Source organism: Teleopsis dalmanni, chromosome 2 (assembly GCF_002237135.1).
Source record: "Teleopsis dalmanni isolate 2A chromosome 2, ASM223713v2, whole genome shotgun sequence".
NCBI lineage: Eukaryota > Metazoa > Arthropoda > Insecta > Diptera > Diopsidae > Teleopsis > Teleopsis dalmanni.
The window spans coordinates 193,575,952-193,589,982 of NC_051847.1; the positions used below are offsets into that span (position 1 = coordinate 193,575,952).

Consider the following 14,031-nt stretch of genomic DNA (forward strand, 5'->3'; position numbering starts at 1 on the left):
TTCTTTAGGTTTGGAAATAGAAAATAGTCGCAGGGGGCTAAATCTGGAGAATATGCTGAATGGGGTAGCAGTTCGTATCCCAATTCGTGGATTGTGGCCAGTAATGCTTAATCAGCACACGAAATTCACTTTTTTCATTTTCGTAAAAATTCACGAGGTTGTCTGCTTTGAACGGCTATCAAACACCAACTGAACGACGTACCTTGCTCAAAATTAAAAAGTTACCCACTGGTAGATTACAGCTGACGGCAGCAATGTTGCATTTGGAGTAACTGCGCAGGAGATTCAAAAATTCACTGACTTATCAAACCGCCCTCGTATTTTGTGCTATTTTTAGAACAAACGCTTCAATCACAGCTATATTAATGTACTTAATAAATTTTATTGACATTTTTAAATTTAAAAATTTTATTTATAGGGAAATTTTTACTGCTTAAACACCTTTCTATTTGAAATAGATTTTATGCTCTATACATAGAAAAAATAATGTAAATTGCAATTTCATTTGTCAAAACTCATTACGCTTATCTGTTTAAATAAAAATTAAAAAAGTTAAAATAAATATATAAATATTTTTTATTATCCTTAAAATCCTGTTAATGTCAAGCAGCTGTCGCAGTGGCTTACTAGCCTTTTAAATTTGATTTTTTATTTCATTAATAATTTTTAAAATTATACTAAGAAAAATTTTAACAACAAATCTGGTTTTTTCTTCTTCTGTTTCTACTTCTCTCTCTCTGCTCACTCTAAACACTGTTCATTATTTGATATCATTTTCATAAATTTTACAGAATTTAGCTTGGAAAAAGCTTCCATTGAGATATTTGGTGCTCGTATGGCCAACTTTATCAATACGATTTGTATGTAAACGAGTTTTTCCAGTATTTTGCGCCTGCGCACGCCTAGTATTTACGTTTTAACCATTTACTTTTAGTTAAACTGTAGATTTTCCCAGCTCAACTAGCTCTTATAGTCTAATCTTATTATTTTTATTGCTTAGCTAAAATTATTTTGTAATAAGAAAAACAATATTTACAAAGAAAAAAAAATACTTTTAATCCATTATCAATATATCGAAAAGCAAGCGTTACACCCACTTTGAATATTATAGAATGTTTATAATCCATTTCATCCATATCCATCTCTAATAAATCCATCATTTAATTTTTTAAATTTTTTATTTGAAATGAATATCTGAGTTAATTGCTCCACATATGAATTGGTTGGCTATACATAATAAATTATCTTCAACTAATTTAGCATGTTTTCATTTGACATACATACTTCTTAATATAGACTAACTATTATTATAGTTGCGTGCAGGTCGTACCATCATTGCCGCCTGCCGTTTAACCACCGCCTTAGTAAAGTAGTTGATTGTTCGTTGCTGGTTGTTGGTTGTTGGTTGCTGGTTGCTCGTTGTTTGGTACTTTAAGTATTGCCATTTTGGCTTTTGAAGTGTTTTCTTTTATATTTTGTAAACCAGTTTATCTGAACTGAACTGTTTTGTTTTTTCATATATAAGTTGCTCTATCAAATTGGTAGGTTGTTGTATGTTGATATAACGCGCAGATGTTGTGTCGTCCAAATTGAGGTTACAAGCCTTTATTTCTTTCTTTTAAAAACAATTTTAATTCATATTCAAATTCAGTTAAACTCATATCTTTTATAACGTTTTGTTTTGCTTTTGACTTTCTGCGAATAAAGTTAAAATAATTTTAATTATATTAAGAACAAAAATTCATTTTATGAGTCATAATTATTAATATAACTAGTTTTTGAAATGTCAATGTGATATAAAACTAATTTTAATTTAGGCCAAGAAAGAGTTCTATTCATAAATTAACATTTCAAAATAAATATTGCAAAAATTTGTTTGTGATTTAAAGAAATTAAAAAACTACTGTTAAACAGCATAAAATTAGTGCTGTTAAGTAGCAACTTTGTGCTAAAAAAGTACACTTAAAATATAGATCAAATATTAATTATTGTATATATTGGAGACATATTTAAATATTATAATGAAAATACAAAATGTAATTGATCTATATTATTTAAATGTTAATATTAGGATTTGTTAGCAATAGTTCAATTTAAGTGTGTGATGTGATCATTAGTCATTTCTGAAAATGATTATTAAATTTGTTATTCAAATAATATTACTTTGATCTTAAACTATATATGTAATATTTCTAAAATAATTATGTTCGCCAAATCTCTATATAAAAGGAAAAATTGCAAATTGATATATTCTTATTGGTTTTTTAACTAACCATGCTCCTGTTAACAACCATTATTCAAATATGGAACTAAAGAACATCGATAGCTGCAGTTTCTGTTAAATTTAGAATTAAACTGCTGCTCAGTTTCGATACCAAGAAAGAGGATTCTGGTACCTCCATACGACAATTGCAGATTCTGTAAAAATCAGAGAGTAATTTCTGCCGAATTTGTCATTTTTTACTCTTTAATATCCAGGAAACAAGTCTAGTAACTAAATACGGTTTTCGGAATCCTGAATCAGATGTATATAGTATCTTAAACCACGAGATATTACGTTTGTCAATTATTCCATTTAATGTAAGAAATTATTTCTGTGAATATTACAATAGATCTTTAGCTAGGAATTTTTTCAAGGCATTTAATAGTAACTAGTGAATTAATGTTACTTATATATCGTTCGAGATATTTAAAGCTATACTTTAATATGACATCTTTTATAAAAGAACATTTAAATGTTTATGGATGGATGCCGGAATCGCACTAATGTCAAAAAGGCAACGGTCCTGGGTGTTCTGTTTTAATCTATCATTGCACTTGTAACTTTATTGATTTAAGTTCTCACAAGAAGAATAGCCTCAGTACTGTATTGAAAGACGTTTTTTTTTTTTAAATGACAAGTTCTGTTATTTTTTTAAATGGTTCAGAATTATTTGCAATACTTTACCTAACAAATTCCATGCTTTCAACCAATGGTCGAGAAAGTGGTCTACCAACGTTTGCTAGTTGTTGCCATATAATAAAATAGTATAAGTTATATTGGGTAATATTGAAAAGTACGTTTGGTACATTTTTAAACAAAAATTTACTTAATCGAAATACAATTTCAATTAAATATATATATAGGCTATTATTATTTGAAGACTCTAACCATTTTTAGATGACTTCGGTGTAGAGATGCTGTAACTTGACCCAGTGACTTTCAGCTGCTATTCGCTTGTAAAATGTTTAAGTTAAAAATTTTTTGCAGGGATCGAAACAAATGATTGTCAGACAATGCAAGGTCTGGGCTATATAGTGTACACATCAAAACTTCCGACCAAAATTTAAACAATTTGTTAATAGTCATCAAAGATATCTGGTCGCTTTTATTTAATTATTTTATTCAAGCGGTCGAATTGTGAGCACTTATAGATCAAATTAACCGTGGACTTAAATTAAGAATAGACCAGCTCATTATAAACAATTCCTCCCCAAGTTCCCTTTGTTTGCCGTCAATCTAAGCTTTGAAGTAGTTTATGGAGGGTCACCAGCCTTCGAACATGATCGCAACAAATTACACAATTGTCTTGAGATAAAATGTAGACTGAAATGTCACGAACATTTATTCGTTTGATATAATCGGATTATTGTTGCTAGATATATGTGTACCAATACGTGTTTTAAACTACCGCAGGTAGTTTTCAATATCATCTCTATATGAAGTTTTATATATGTAATTGTAACATTAGTATATGGCTTGACCCAAATCCGTAACGATTTTAGATTGGAGTTCTTAAACACGTATTTTGTGTAGCATGATAATTGATAAAGTTAAATTTCGTCTATTAGCTAGAAAACCTTTGTAATTTTTTATTTCTTGAAATCATGGGGAGAGGGTTAGGTTTTTCACAATCAGCCGAGCGTATTGATAAACGCAAGTATTTTGATGATTTCTTTGTTGAATTTGTTGTTGAGGTGTGAGTTGAATAATATCATGTCAAAATCTTTAAACCTGGATCTGGTTAGTGACAGAATAGATATAGATAGATATATCTCTGAGCTCTAACGAACACTATCTACAGTAGTTCATATATGACTGGTCCAGTTTGGTTACATGTTGTCCTATAGTTCACTATCTTGAGAGTTGATATTATTTTAGTTAGTTTTATCTTATTTTTGTGTAATAGTGTCATCTCTATACAATTATTGATAAACATAAAAACAATTCAATTTTATTTTATAACAATTTAATTTGATTGATCTCAAATATAATCATATAAAAGAACATTTTCCTATTCAAAAGAGATTAACACAATTTTGTTGACTTACCCTATATATTCATACGAGTACAATACATACAAATAGCAATCGAGATACTTAATATATTACATGAAGAACTAACAAAATGTAAAGCATATTTTTTGGTGTTGGATTATAATTAACATTGTTTGAATTTGTTCGTTCCATTGTCTTTAGATTCTCTACGAAATTAAGCCCCAACTGCATTCTCCATACTTCACTTAACCAACCGCTACAAACACAAAAAAAAAGCTCAAACAAACTGCTACAACACCCCACCACGATGGGCTTTAACCTGTACAATAGCTAACAGGTTTTTTTTTTAAATTGTTTTTTTATTTTTCTTGATTTTTATAAACAAAATCAGTGGCTTTGAATTATTTGTTTTTGTTTTGGCTCTCTTGTTTTGTTTTAGTGATAATTTTTAATTTGATTTTCGTGCTCATTAAAAATTTAAACTTGGATTTGGTGCTGCGACCAAGCCTACAACACCACTGACTTTTGGAATAACAAAGTGTAGTGGAGTGGAGTGGAGTACGGTGTGGCGTGGAGTGGAGTACGGTGTGGCGTGGAGTGAAGTGCATAAAAACACGGTTTTTTTTCTTCTTACATCATCTGTTGTGTTGTGGTCCGATCGCGGCCGATGATACATAGTTTCAAGCATTTTAACTGTTTTGATAAAGATTATGAATTTAATTAAGTTTTATTTACACTCAAAATGAAGCTGGCAAAGAATGAGTGAAAATAAATGTTCCTCCTTCTCTCGTTAATTTTTTTTTTTTTGAATTAAATTTTTTTCTTTTTGTTGTTGCTTGCTAGGTTCACTTGACTTGACTTGGGTTGGCTTGGTTTGGTTGTTGATCGCTGATCGCTGGTCTGCGTGTCAGGCGGTGAGCAAGAGTTTGTTATTGTTTATCTTTTGGATAGTTTAGACAATTATTTCTTGATCGTTTCGGCGCGCATAAACATAATTTAAAATACTTTGTGGAAAAGTTGTTTAAATTTCTTATTAATTTTAATTTTTTTTTTTTTTAAACTTTGTTTATTTACATTTTGCTGTTTTTATTTGTGTTCCGCATAGTAAGTCGTTCGTGGTTGATTTTCATTAACGAACTCTTGCATGTCATGCCAAACTGTGTGCTAGCGTTACTATTAACTAAACATTCATTCATATTAACTTACATATATAAACTATATACTACATACTATATACTATATGCATAAACTATATCCAACCAGCTGTGTGGTAGTCACTTACTTACTGGACAGTAACTAAACAATAATGTGCGTTAGCAGTCGGGGAGTAGTTGGCCAAAGAGCACAACTCCATTGCAATTTTGTTCATCCAGTGTGTCATATATCGTTTGTGTGTGGTAATGTGGTAATCGCAACATTGAAAAGTTAATATATTTAAACAATGAAAATGAATATATAAAATATTCAACTATTGCGGAAAAATTTTATAAAATTATTTTTATACATAAACATACATATACATTTATGGCGTAAAGTGTAACTTAATAACAATTACGCGGCGATTTTGTCTGAATTTGGCCAGTTTGTAGCTTAAATTTTTCGTTTTACTTTCTTGCGTTGGCATTAGTTTTTTCACCGTCAATCGTTGTGTTACTTAATATTTTCTATATACAATATTGTATTTTTGCTATTTAAAAAAAAAATTATTTTTTTTCTAAATATTTTGTTTGCTTTTAATAACAATATAATATAGTTTTATTGTACTTTTGTTAAGTGCCCAATTTTATTGTCAACTATTAACGCGTCTTAGTCGTGCTTATAACTTTAGCTTTGACGTACCGCTTCAACGCCCGCTCCGAATCCAACGACTGTGTCAGCACCCACCATAAACGATGCGGCAAGATAGTGAAAGTGTGTTTAATATTTTATGGCATAATTTTTCTATTAACAACGCAGTTATACTTTTAATAAAAAAAAATTTTTTTTTTAATGGTTCATATATAACTAATAATTAAAAAAGTAAAAAAATAAAAATTTAATTGAATTTCTGTGGCATTGGTAATAAAATTGTAAACCAGGGATTAAATTGTATCGCTGTTTTAACGCCTATTGAAACTATTTTTAGTAGACTGTGGTAACAGCAAATAATGGCGCCAAATATTTATTTCCAAAATTTTCCTAAACATTGATTTAAGTAATTTTTAATTGTGTCACTATTATAAGTCAAATATTTTATAAGATTAATTAAATTATATTTTTAAAACACTGTTAAGTTTAAAGGAAAAGTTTTTCTTAGAGTTGTTGCAGAGTGTATCGTTCCATAGTCCTTAACTGCAGCGGGAATAATAATAATAAGTGAATTTGCTTGTCACAAACGAATAGATTTGAAACATAGAATAGATTTGAAGACTTTATGCTTTCTAAATGTTTTTAACTATTACAGATTTTTATATTTATATTTCTTCTCTTAAATAAAAACAAAAAGTTAGCAAGGCTACTTGTTGTAACAACCAATCTGTCAATTAAACAAAAATATCAGCATACAGCTAAACAAACTTGGGCAGTTGAACCCTCTTGTCAGTTCTCAAGATCGAACTCTTTCAAACTGGAGATAAAACATACCAATCAGCTGCTTCAAGTCAACGGCTTAATCTGCTCAGCACTGCAGTATCGGGTTGCTGTGTATTACAGAAACATTCTATGCGGCTTGGCTGATCCTATAATGTCTTATTTTGGAGTGTCTCATGTGTCAGTGTCCATTGTTTCCTATAATAAAATTCAAAATCTTCGGGGTCATTCTTTTTAACGATCTAACACAATTTTGATTCAGGCTCTAACTTTGAGATGAAAACTGTACACCACTTCAGTCAGTATACATCGTTGACTTTACTGACAGACCTGACAGATCTGTTATCCTGCAAAGTTAACGACTTGGACAAGTTTATAGACTTATCACGTTGGGTTACTTTCACTTGAAGATATATTTCTTTGATCAAGCACCAAAAATCACCAAGTACAATTTATAGATTTTTTAGGCATGTGTTCCAGATCAGTGGAATTTGAACCCACACCATATATGTCGTAATACCAGCACATACAGCAATATGTGTAGCAAGTGCTACCACTTAAACGGTAGCAAGTGGGTTTTCACTTGCAATACAATCCAAGTGAAATATGGTAACATGGTATGCAGGTGCCCACAACTACAATCGTCCTAGGTATTGGATTGGCTCTGTAAGGGAGTGTAGTAGGAGTTGCTGAACGTAACAGCTAAAGTTATGCAGGAAGAGTGTTAGCAACTATGTTTTTAATTTAGATCTGCTTTTTTTTAACTGGACCCTAAAGAAGAAAAGAGGTTTAGATAAGCATTTTTCTTCAACAAGGACAAAGTTATTTCCAGGCATATAATTTTAATTGATGCCAACGGATTTTTTCCAATAAAATTTATTGGCCCATTATCTTGATAGGTGTGTTGAGAATAGCGTGGTGTTAACAATGACTTATGTTGTACATGCTTCCGTGTTCAAGTAAAAGTTTTGTTGATGGTTCTTTGATGGTTTTATATTTTGCATATTTTTAGTACCCATATTAGATGCTTCGTAGTTTCTGTAATTGTATAGTGATACAACTCAAGGCGCTGTCCTTGTTTATATTATATGAGCAAAAGTATTTATATGAACATTCCGGTTATTTGGTACCAACTTTCCTGCGAAGTAAAATGAATCACTTCTTTTTATATTTTCATTATATTTTATATACATTAAAAGAATAATGTATGTATGCGGCCAGAAGAGACCTATTGTACCAGTTTCACTATTGATTAAACAAAGCCCCTTAAAGCTTTATGAATAAAGTCTAGAACTAAATCTAGAGAAGAGTACTTAATCTGTTCTGGTGACAGAAATTCTTTATGAAACAGGTTTCTTCTGTGCTTTATTAAAGCTGGACAGTCACAAAGAATGTGCATGGTCGTTTCCTCATCTTCGAGGCATAATCTGCATTCCGAGTTAGCAGATAATTGTAGTTTATGAAGGTGATATTTCAGACCATAATGACCTGTAATGAAACCCGTTATCAACCTTATATTACATTTTGAGAATTTAAGAATGTCTTTGTAGGAGTACGATGTTATCAGTGCTTTGCTTTGTCTGAGTCCTGGAAAGTTTACCCAGTACTCCAGCCGCATATGATTTTCCATTTCCTTGATAATCTGTTTTGTACTGACATACTCTAATAAGAATGTTAGTATATCTCAAGATCATCAAAAATTAAACTTATTATTTAATTTATCTGTTAAAGAGTGCATGAACTGAATTATTAAATTTATCGATACTTAGTAAATTAGTTGATTCAATTTTGAATTTAGTTCTAACATTTTATTTTAACTTGAAACTGTTTTCAGTAACTGACTAAGTTATTTAAATAACTATTTTGGTGGTTTTGAATTTTTTCTAAATAAAAATAAAACTAAACAAATTACCATAATTTCGCAATACTAAAATTATATCTCGTTTTTATAGTTTCTATTCTCTTATATCTGAGTTCTTCAGTAATTCTCTATAAAATATAAAAGTATGAAGCAAGTAGCGTATCGTCTCGCTACTTAATTTAATCTCATATTTCATCTATTTTTCATTGACTTCAATCAGCTGATATTGGCGCTATAAGCTATTTTCTGACCCACTCTTTGATTTTCTTATTGCCATTCAACATTTTTTATATACAATTTTTATTATCTATTATAGATATATAAATTATTTGTAATCAGTTATAAGTCGTCGTAGCGTCTGACTATGAGTCTTTATGCTTTTTGTTTGCTTTTATTCAAGTGACCTTTGAAAAAATCTATTATTCAACAATATTGAATTACGTCTTAACTTGACTAACATGTTTTTTTTTGTGTCTTATTGCCTCTACAAATTTATTTCATTTTAAGTTATTTTATTTTATTTTTATTTAATATTTCAAATGCGTTTGTGTATTATTTAAATTGGAAAAGAGCTTAAAGTGTTGTCATTAGGTCATAAATAGAATTGAATTATTAATATCAGGTTTTGTTTTTATCCATATATGAATACTTTCGTACCTTCAGATGCACGCTTAAAGCTGTCATCTCCAATCCGTGGGCGAGTTGATTTCTAAAGTGCTTACTGCTCACCTCAATAAGTTAGCGATTTGCAAGTCAAATTAAAATTTTGTTTAAAAATTATTAAATAGTTTTTATTGTATTTGAGAGAATCTTTTAGGAAATATAGTTTTTTATATAGAATAGTGCATCGCTCAAGAAAGTGAAAATACTATCTTTCGAGCCATTCTCTCTGTAATGTGAGTATTGTGATTTTTGTTTAATTTTTTAATTAATATATGAGTGTGGTATGAAGTCATTGTTGGTGAAGTTAATAATATTTTATTCACCAGATATTTACTTTCATTTTGAATTAAATCAATCATGTTGACGAATTAAAAATTACTATTAGTGTAGGATTACATCAGGTTTTTGGCAACTATGTGTCACCATGTAACTATATATAATAACAAAATAATGAAAAAAGGTTACCAACTTGATTATGGAATCTTTTGGTATAAAGGGAAATAAATTTAGTTCAAGTGAATTGGCTTTCAGATAAAGGAACACAACGATCATATAGATTTGTCTACCTACCTATGTGTTCATTCACATGCAATATGATGGGTTTCGGTTAGGTTGTACCAATGATTAAAAGGGACCCACTTAGACCTATTGACCCATTGTGTTACCGTATAAGGGAAAAAGTCAGAGGTTTTAAACCATCGTGAACCTTTGGTAAAGCTTAAAATGTTATTTAATGGAAGATGGTACAGTTGACTAAGATCCAGTTGTAAGCAGGTCCATACACCATGGGTTTATATGTTAAGTATTAATTTTTTATACAAAACAAATAATAATGTTATTATCTACGATCTTATCAATAGAGTTTTACTAATGAAATATTTAGTTTTCTTTTCTCTAATCCATTAAAGCTTGAGAGCAATTTTTAGTTAGAAAAACATTTAAACTGTCAAGCAATCATCGAATGTATATTTCATACGAAAGGTGATTTATAAGCTAAAAATTGCTTCCATTGTTGCAGTTATTTTATGTACCTAACTTGGTTCCGTTCGACTTTTACGTTTTTGGAGAATTTCTGAAGAAAGGAAAGACTTCTACTGACATCCTGAAAATTTAGTAAAGGATCTACCTTATTGACACATGTATGTATGGATCTACTCCATCTTATATGATCGTAAAAATTCGTAAAATTTTTATTTTCTTACAACTACAATATAGTGCATCCCTTTTTCGATTGAATATTATTTGATATAAAAAAAATGGTATCTAATATATAAGTTTCATACTTAAAAAGTATTCGGAATTTGTAATTTAAGATATGAGTACGTATGATAATCAAAAAGGGTTGTTCGTTCAATACGTAGAACTATTAACTTTCATATTAATTTTAGCGCCATCTAGTAATACTCTAAACCGAAAAGTGTAGATTGAGAGGCATAATAGTGCAATTGCAGACCACTGTGCCGTCGAAATAAAACGTAAGACCTTGTCTATTAATCATTCTTGCTTGGTAGCTGCTTTATATGACGGCGCAGAATCTTGTTGAAACTTTCTTCGAAATATTTGGATGGCCATGACTTTACAGTGTCTGCTATGATATTTTTAAAGTCAGCAATTGTATTAATTTAGAAATCACGTTCCAAAAAAAGTAACTACAAGTGTTTATCAACCTTTTAAGGTTCGCTCAAATCATTATAAATCATGATAGTACTTAACTTTTTGTGGTTATTTGAATATCTAGAGGTTATGGAACATAACCTCTCTGTCTAGAAAACTGTATAATTTCATATGCTTACAAGTTGCGAAAATGAGTAATTTTTCTTTTAGCATACCAAAACACAATATTCGACAATAGAAACAACAGGTCCTTCTCTTTATAATTATAGGATTTTTTTGAATATTGGTGAATTCTTTGAGCTCTTAAAGATGAGAGACTCTCTATTATAAATATATTTTTTTAAAATAATTTCACAAAACGAATCGGTCTAGCTTTGTTGTTAGATTATGTTTTAGTTTCTCATTAAGGCGAGTGAAATTTTTTATATGCATACTTTGTTATCTTTGGAGAATATATTTTATATATATGTTGAAATGGTGAAAGAATCACAATATCATATAGCTCCTATTTTGACTATTCAAACAATCGTTAAAAAATTATGTTTTCTTTATTATTTATATACGATAAACAGAACTTGGTACATATAGTTTCTGTTCTAAAAACTATGCTTGTAATCTGAATAATTTTCAAGGCCTCAGACAACGCTAAAAACCTTTTCGTCTTGAAAAGCGTTGTTAAATAATTTGGACATATATTTAAGCTTTAAATTCTTTAAATGTAAATGCATACATCATACATAAAATAGTTTTTATAGAAATAATATCTTATATTAATAGTATACAGTATTATTAATAATTAATTAAAATCTTAAAAAATAATAACGCTACTATTATTCTTACTCTTATTCAGTTTCTAATATTGAAGTAACATTTAATACTTTCACAAAGTTTAGTAAGTACTTATGCTTCAGTTTCTAGCAAGAGTTTTCTTTCATAGTTTCATCTCTCATACCAAACCATAATGATTTACTTTTGCAAAGCTCATATTTTCAGTTATTTTGATTACAACACTTAAACTATAATAATAAATACATAATACACATAATATAAATTATACTATGTAGTATATTATTTTTATGTAGCAACAGTTATGATTTCATTTACATAGAATATTAACCAAGCACACGCTTATAACTCCTAATCATAGCTTTTCATATGCGTTACAAAATATTAATTAGTTATTTAATTAAAAAATTAAAATACAAAAGCAAAATTTAATTAATTTTAATATCAACTATTTTACAGTTTCACCTTTACATGATTCACAAAGTCACAGAACTGCCAAAAATATCAACACAAATATACCAACTGCTGCACCGTCGTCAGCATCAGCATCAGCAACAACAACAGCAACTGCAAGCACTACAGTATCCAACGTTTCAACTTCAAATTCCACTTCAAAAGTTTTTATTAAAAAATCTGGTAGTAATTCATCTACGCAGAGTTCTAATCGTAAAGACAGTTTTGGTTCAAGGGACTCACTTAATGACATACTATCCGAAACTGGTTTGCAAAGTGGAAACGTTGCAGCGCAACGTAAATCTTTGGAAAATAAAAATTTAGATTTATCAAACGCACCCGATGGTAGCGGTAGCAATCGTTTGTTAGTGAAAAAATTCGAAACGAAAACAGTGCACTCTTCTAGTAGCAACATCACCACAAGCAGCACTGCCATGTCTACAAACATTTCCACAAGTGAACTTCGCAAGAGTATAGAAAATTTAGATGAGAAATTAAAGACTCCACCACCTGTACTTACCAAGAAACCAACAATACCAACTAAGAAATCCACAACCGTGACAAGTGTTGCTGGTAAGTAATTTTAAAATATTTACACCAGATCCAGATCCAAAACCAAATAATCAAAAATATATTTCTCTATTTAAAGGCAACCTTTTATCTGGACTTAAACAAAAAGTTAAAAATGTTGAAAATAAACTTACCACATCAGCCTCGCATGATTACGCAGACGGCATAGCTAGCAGCAGAATGCAGAGTGGTAGTAGTGGTTTACCTGATCTTGCACCCAGCGGTAATGTTGTGATGCGACGTGCAGCCACTGTTGATGCAGATACAGATTTCGATCGCGTTGAACGCGCTTCTATACTAACAGATATGCGTGCAGGACGCGTAAAGGCACCAAAACGACGACCACCATCAGCCGCTATGAATATAGTGGGTGAAAGTAATAACAATTCAGTGTATGTCAATGGTAGCGGTGGTTCTAGTGGCACAGAACAACACTCCACTGATGATGGCAAACCACAATCATCAGATGATAATTCATTAAGTGAAGAACAACAACTAATCAAACCAAAACCACGTGAATGGGAGAAGAAAAAAGCACCATGGATGGCAGAATTAAAGGCATCACAAGTTAAAAAGAAAACATCACCAAATATAGAACCACGCACTATCGGTACTGAAAGTACTAATGCAACTGGTAGCACAGTGGCTGAACGTACATCAAAACTATTGGGTGATGATACAAAAATCAGTAATAGTTCTAGTGCAAGTAGTTCAAGTATAAGTTCGAGTACCACAACTAAAGTGCAATCATCTTCTGTAACATCAAGCGTAATGCAACAATCAATGACTGTTGAAAGTAGTCAACAAATGCATAAGAAAGAATTAAATACTACAACAACAATGGATGCAATGAGCAAAAGTATGAGCAATAAATTAGCTGCGGAAATTGCAACAACAACTACAGCAACAACAAATGATGATGTACGTACACGTCCCAATAGTCTATCGATACGTAATCGTAGTATATCACCTTCAGTAAATAGTACACGATCAAGTGCTTCGAAGAGTTCAGCCTCACCAGCAACTGTAAATATGGCTGATGGTAATAGTGAAGCGCCCAATAATAGTAATTCTATAATATCTGCTGTCAGTTCTACAGCGGCTAAAACAACGATTGTCAATAATCATCATGCGCATACAAATAATAACGCCGCCTCCACAAGCACAACGACAGTACATGAGAATAATGTGGCCACTGTAAGTGGAAAGTCAAGTCACGATAGTGCACGTGTGCAAGAGCTTGAAAAACGCGTTGATAA

At 30.6% G+C, this 14,031-nt stretch overlaps 2 protein-coding genes across 2 annotated transcripts in view; one reads left to right on the top strand and one right to left on the bottom strand.

Moving 5' to 3' along the window:
• Window positions 1-14,031, bottom strand: part of LOC119685396 (CD2-associated protein-like) — a 188,862-nt gene that overhangs the window by 158,164 nt on the left and 16,667 nt on the right. The window lies entirely within an intron of this gene.
• Window positions 836-14,029, top strand: LOC119682453 (serine-rich adhesin for platelets-like; the record flags this gene model as incomplete). The annotated part of the gene is made up of 3 exons (XM_038095901.1): window positions 836-860; window positions 12,209-12,775; window positions 12,852-14,029. Coding segments are annotated over exons 1-3 (1,770 nt in total), but the record flags the coding sequence as incomplete, so codon positions are not given.